This window comes from Ochotona princeps, chromosome 22 (genome assembly GCF_030435755.1).
Source record: "Ochotona princeps isolate mOchPri1 chromosome 22, mOchPri1.hap1, whole genome shotgun sequence".
NCBI lineage: Eukaryota > Metazoa > Chordata > Mammalia > Lagomorpha > Ochotonidae > Ochotona > Ochotona princeps.
In genome coordinates, this window is record NC_080853.1 from 22,298,002 (window position 1) to 22,304,345 (window position 6,344).

The window sequence follows — 6,344 nt, forward strand, 5'->3', positions numbered from 1 at the left end:
TGCACGCCTTTTAGGTTCCTCACACCACTGGTTGGGGAGACAGAAGGGGACCAAAACAAAATAGCAGCTATCTCTGAGGCCTTCCTCCTCCTCCACTTCCTCCTCCTCCCTTGTGGTAGATGCCGTGGTTGCCGCTGCGTTTCCACAGCTCTGAGCCAAGGGCGTCGGGAAGCCGCCCCGGCCCTTTTATGAACAACAAAACCGTGATGAAGGCAGCAGGAGTCAGAACACCATTCACGGCAGGAAGCCCCGGCATCCGGTGAGGAATAAGAAGGCCAGCGGCACAGGATGCGCCTTGGGTCAGGGGGACGTGACAAGCCCGCAGCCTTTGTATCCTCTACAGAGGAGCCACAGCGGCCACAGCGCAGCCCCCGGCTCCCCTCGGAGCTCCCCTTGCCAGCGCCGCTGGACGGCTAAGCTTTGCCAACCAGAGAGCACCAGAGGCTTCCCCACCAGGGATGGCCACCTCCTGCTCCTCCTCTCCATCACTGGGCCCACTTCTGCTGCTGCTGCTGCTGCTCTCAGGCCAACCCTGGGTTGGGGCTGGGGCCCACATGGAGGCCGTGGTATGTGCGGGGACCGCCTGTTACACGGCACACTGGAGCAAGCTGAGTGCGGCTGAGGCCCAGGAGAACTGCAACTCCAACGGAGGCAACCTGGCCACAGTTAAGAGCGAAGAGGAGGCCCAGATCATCCAGCAGGCTCTGGCCCAGCTCCTGAGATCTGAGGTGTCTCCGGCAATGAGGACGCGCAAGTTCTGGATCGGGCTGCAGAGGGAGAAGGGCAAGTGTTCCGATTCCAACCTGCCACTGAAGGGCTTCAGCTGGGTGGGTGGTGGCGAGGACACGCTCTACACTAACTGGCACAAGGAGCTCAAGAGTTCCTGTATCTCCAAGCGCTGCGTGTCCCTGATGCTGGACCCGTCCATGCCACCCCTGGCCAGCCGCCTGCCCAAGTGGTCTGAGAGCCCTTGCGGGAGCAGTGGCTCTCCCGGCAGCAACATTGAAGGCTTCGTGTGCAAGTTCAATTTCCAAGGCATGTGCCAGCCTCTGGCGCTGGGGGGTCCTGGCCAGGTGAGCTACATCACCCCGTTCCAGGCCACCAGCTCCACCTTGGAGGCTGTGCCCTTCGGCTCTATGGCCAAAGTGGTCTGTGGCAACAGGACAGAGAGCCACGGTGATTACCTGCTGTGCAAGGAGAAAGGGCTCCAGGTCTTCGAGTGGGACAAACCAGGCCCCCTGTGTGTCAGCCCCGAATATGGCTGTGGCTTTAACAACGGAGGCTGCCACCAGGAGTGTTTTGAGGGTGGGGATGGGTCTTTCCGTTGCGGCTGCCGCCCAGGATTCCGGCTGCTGGATGATTTGGTGACCTGTGCCTCCCGGAACCCTTGTAGTTCCAACCCCTGCACAGGGGAGGAGGCCACGTGTGTGCCCGAGCCCCATGGGAAAAGCTATGTTTGCCACTGCCCCCACGGCTACCGGCAGGACTCGAGTCAGAGGGGCTGTGTGGACGTGGATGAGTGCCAGGACTCGCCCTGTGTCCAGGAGTGTGTTAACACCCCCGGGGGCTATCGTTGCGAGTGCTGGGTGGGCTATGAGCCCGGGGGCCCCGGGCAGGAGGCCTGCCTAGACGTGGACGAGTGCGCCTCGGGCCGCTCACCCTGTGCCCAGGGCTGCACCAACACTGATGGCTCCTTCCACTGCTCCTGTGAGGAAGGGTACCTGGTTGGAGAGGACGGTACCCAGTGCCAGGACGTGGATGAGTGTGCCAGCCCTGGGGGCAGCCCCTGTGACGGCTTGTGCTTCAACACTCCGGGCTCGTTCCACTGCGGCTGCCTGCCAGGCAGGGAGCTGGCCGCTGATGGGGTCTCCTGCATCATGGTTCCTGTGTCTCCAGGACCGTCCTCTGAGCCTCCCCAGCAGGAAACCGAGCCAGGCAGAGAGGGAAGCACTGTGTCTCCTGCCCCCATGTCCAATGCCACCAGAGGGCCAGAGGGCACTTCCCAGGCAGCCCCGAAGGCAAGGAGCCCTCTGCTGCTGCTCAACCACTCCACCACCTGGGCGGCCTCCGGTGGGCTCCCTGGTGTCCAGTTGGAGCCTGTCATCCAACACACCACAGTGGCAGCCGGCCATGATACGTCCATTGGTGCAGACTCAGTGGCCACTCAAAGCGTCGATGGTGGTGCTGAGGGGCAGAAGCTGCTCTTGTTCTACATCCTGGGCACTGTGGTGGCCATAGCTCTCCTGCTGGCCCTGGCCCTGGGGCTGCTGGTGTACCGCAAGCGGAGAGCCAGGAAGGAGGAGATGAAGGAGAAGAAGAAGCCACAGAGCGCGGCTGATGGCTACTCCTGGGTTCCGGAGAGAGCCGAGAGCAGGGCCACAGAGAATCCGTACAGGTAAAGAAGGAGGCATGCCTCGAGGGAGGGTGCCGGGAACTGGCAGGAGTGGGAGGTGGGAGGTACTGGCCATCCCTGGCAGTCCCACGAGGCAGAGGCCACCTGGCACAGCACCTGCGGCTGCACTGGTGTTGGCTCTGGGTCTAGCTGTGCATGCGATTCTGACCGGGAGCGGCACCTCCCAATGCTGTTGTCTTTTGCTTTTTTTAGTCCGACACCTGGGACAGACTGCTGATGGGGAGCTGGCCCCAGGGACACTTAACAAGTCAGCAGCCTGCCTCCTCCGCATCCTGAGAGCTTTAACTCCCTGTGGGGAAGGAGGACCTGGGGCCTTCGGGAAGACTGGACTGGACTCTAAGCACTTGGCCGTGAACTTTCTCCTTGGAAACCTGGCAGCTAGGGAGCACACAGGGATTTGTTCCATGTGGAAGTGTTGGAGTGGAGAAATCTGTTCAAGTTCAAATCTGGCTGAATTTATGTTTTTTTTTCATACCTGAATCACAATAGGACAAATCAGGTGCTGTATGGGCTCTTTCCACAGTTTCTTCGCTCACTTCAACTGTCAGAAAGGAGGGGAGGGGACTGGTGGTGTCTGGTGCCATAGAATAGAAACACTTGTTCCCCTTTTGCCTAAATCCATGCCTTATGACTTGTGTCAGGAGCTTTAATTTGATTTTATTTTTGCCAAAGAACTACAAGTGTCTCGGTCCCTTTACCTCCATGCATTCCCGGGTCACAGGTCCTGCTCAGTGTGTGTTGAAATCTTCCAAAAATAATCAGAAGTATGGTTAGCAGGTGTCAGGGAGCACCCAGTTTCACATCCCATTCCTTGGTGCTTGGGTTTCTGCAAGGAAAGTTTGAAACATCTGAGAAAAAAAAATGCTTGCATTGAGTGGATGGCAGGTGTTTGTGGAAACACACCACCCAGAGAGAGGGCCAGCCTTGCAAAGCCTCATTCCCTGTGCACTGCCCCAGAAGCACAGGGGGACCCTGCTCTCATTGTGCACTGCCCTGGGAGCACAGGGGAAGCTGCAAATCCTTGCGTCCTGATGGGGGCTGACTGCTATGCTCTGAAGTCCATCAATTCAGGCAGCTGTAATGGGGTTCCAGGTCCACAGGGCATTCCAAGAACTTGGCTGCTGACTTACGTGTGGCTTGCAGCCAAGCTTGCCGGTCTTATAGGGTTTCTGTTTTTTTCCACAAAACAAAAAACAAAGCAAAAAGGAGCAGGAAGGGAAGGGAAAAACAAGGAGAGAAAAACATTTTTTTTTCTTGCTGTTGCCAATTTAAGTTTCTTACTTATTTTGACGTGATCACTCACAAAGATTTCCGCTTAAACCCAGTGGGAGGCAGCCAGTCACCATCTGGGCATTGCCTGGGTACCATGTTGGGAGTGGTGCGGGGAAGGCCTCAGATCTCCTGGGGGGCCTTTGCTGCCACTATGTGGGGAGTAACTGCACCTGTCGTCTTCCAGAGACAGCCTGAGAAACTCTCCAGGAGATCCCACCACCTTGGGGCTGAGCAGCCAGGGCCTACCAGGTGCCCAGGTACAAGCCATTCTGGACATGTAGATACTATATTGAATAGATACTATTTTTTAAAAAGGACAATGGGAAACTTGGGGGAGGTGTTAGGATTTAAAAGAGGGGAGCTTTGTGGGGCTCAGCAGGATGCCCGCAATCTCTGCTTTCTGAAGGTTTAGGGCTCAGTCTCCCACATAGAAGCCCACTGGTGACAGGACACTTGGCAGTCTGTTTAGCTAAACCCAGCTGTGGCTCTATTTGCAATTCAGTGCCACACAAGGGCAGGTATAGTCCTTCTGCCTCTTAGTCCCCCGACAGCTCTTACCCTCAGCATTTGGGGCGAGGGAGGCAACGTTAGGCCAGGCTTACCACATACCCTGTCATTCGTCTTGGGTTCTCTTTGGTATGCTTTGTCCTGCAGCCCAGTCCCTTTGGGGACAGCCTGCAGACCCACCCCACCCCAGAGGAGACCACAGGGCAAAGGAGAAGGAGTCTCTGTGGGACTCACAATGGTGGAAAGGAGTAGTGAGAAATTCAGGTTCCCCAAATGTCCCTAAGCAGCCAATATTCTGGACCACATGGCTGTGGCAGTGAGTATAATGGAAGCCAACCACCAACCTGAAATAATACCTTCTTCTCCTGCTACTTTTGTGCTGGAGGCATGCCCATCTTACTTCTTGGAGCCAGAAGGCCCCATTAATGAATAGACAGATGCCCACTGGCCAAATTGCTGGCCACCAACAGTCCATTGCTTATCCAGAGCGGTCTCAGGTTCTGCAGGCCGTGGGTCCAGCTGGAGAATCAAGGGGACAGCAGGAAACAGCCCAGGGGTGATGGAGACAGGGAAATGGTTCCATTGGCCATGCCTCTGAAACAGTGGAGTTTTCTTTTTTTTGTCTTTTCATCCACATTGAATATTGTGTAGCTGCACTGATTCTGGGAGATTATTAGAGAAGCTACACTCAGGACAAACTCTGCTCCCCAGCTCGCTACCTCCCAGGGTAGGTAAGCCAAAGGAGGGTGTTGGGATTCTTCAACAGGCAGCTCATGGCAGCCCCTTGCCATTCCCTGTGTATTGTTGAAGGGGGATGCAGGGGACAATCCATCCTGCCTCCAGGAGCCTGGAAAACCAAGGACAGTACATGACTTGGGAATGTCTGCAGAGGGCCTGGGGGGAGAGGAGAGGCATCCTTGGGAGTGGGAACCTGCCCAGCAGGCAGAACCAGCCATGTCTGGTTTCCCTGGCTATCCCAGGTGTCCTGTATCCAGGTGTGCTGCACACTCCGAGTGACCTTTGCCAGCCACATAGGATTGGTCTGGGGCAGGGGGAGCAATGCAGCCTGGCCAGCCTTTCAGACATGCTCTGAGTCCATAAGCAGCTCAGCCACTATTAGGAAAGATCTTTGCTAACACCTCCCCATAGTCAGGTGGCAGCATGGAGTGAAAAGGTAAACCTCAGGTGCGCATGCTTGCAAAAGGTATAAAGCCACCTCCACTAGACTTGAACTTCTTTTCTCTGAAAGTTGCTCTTCTCTTTCAAGTCCTCATCACAAGTCTTGTTGGAGTTTATTAAAGCTGAACAACCTGAACATTTGGCCTAGTGGTTAAGTCCTGCCTCTGGAGTCCTTGGGTTGGATGTCCAGCTCTGCTTCCTGCCTCTAGCCACCTGCTAACATCAGTGCTGGGAGGCAATGGGCATGGCTCCAGTGTCTGAGTTCCTACCACCTACATGGGAGACCCAGACTGAAGGAGTTCCCGGCTCCCAGCTTTGGCCCTGGTCCACTTGGCTGTTGCATAGACGTTTAGGGAGTGAGGCAGTTATAAGTAGTCATTCTTTCTGTCAAAACAAAGAAATCCAAACGTAAACAAGCAAGCAAGCAAAAAACTTGATCAATTTTTCAATGAATACACACCATAATAGGTATTTTTTTCCCCAAACATAATTTCTGTGAGCATTGAGAGAACAGAGAAGCAGTTCCACAAATACATTCAAAATAGCACAATTCGTTCAAAGCAGCTATAGGAGAGCATTTTCCTATTATTTTTCCTCTTAGCTTCCCCATTGTCTAAATTGGGATAACAGGAAAGCAGGGCTTTCTAGCAGCTGTGAAAGGTTCAGCACCCCTCCCCTGCATATTTCCATCATCTTGAACAATAGCGACAGCATGGAACTCAGAGGATTCCTGGAAACATCTGTGTCTCCTCTGTGTGCAAAACCCACAGCTTCATTCTCCATCTTTTCCTTAACAGAAAACTCAGGGTAATCTGTTCTCTTCATTTTGAATAACCAAATACCCTATCCCCGAGCAGGTCCTAGACGCGAACACGCTCCCAAAGCGCTTGCTACAAACCAGCTGTGTTTGTTCTGTTCTTGAGGGAGTCGATTCTGGAATTCCTTTCTCCACTCATTCCTGTGGTCCCTCTCA

At 54.8% G+C, this 6,344-nt stretch overlaps 1 protein-coding gene across 1 annotated transcript; it reads left to right on the forward strand.

The window, feature by feature from the left end:
* The first annotated feature begins 397 nt into the window (after nt 1-397).
* Nucleotides 398-2,949, forward strand: CD93 (CD93 molecule). The gene is made up of 2 exons (XM_036497182.2): nt 398-2,395; nt 2,606-2,949. The coding sequence occupies exons 1-2, from the start codon at nt 459-461 to the stop codon at nt 2,628-2,630; spliced, it is 1,962 nt and encodes a 653-aa protein (XP_036353075.2). The 5' UTR covers nt 398-458; the 3' UTR covers nt 2,631-2,949.
* Nucleotides 2,950-6,344: the final 3,395 nt, after the last annotated feature.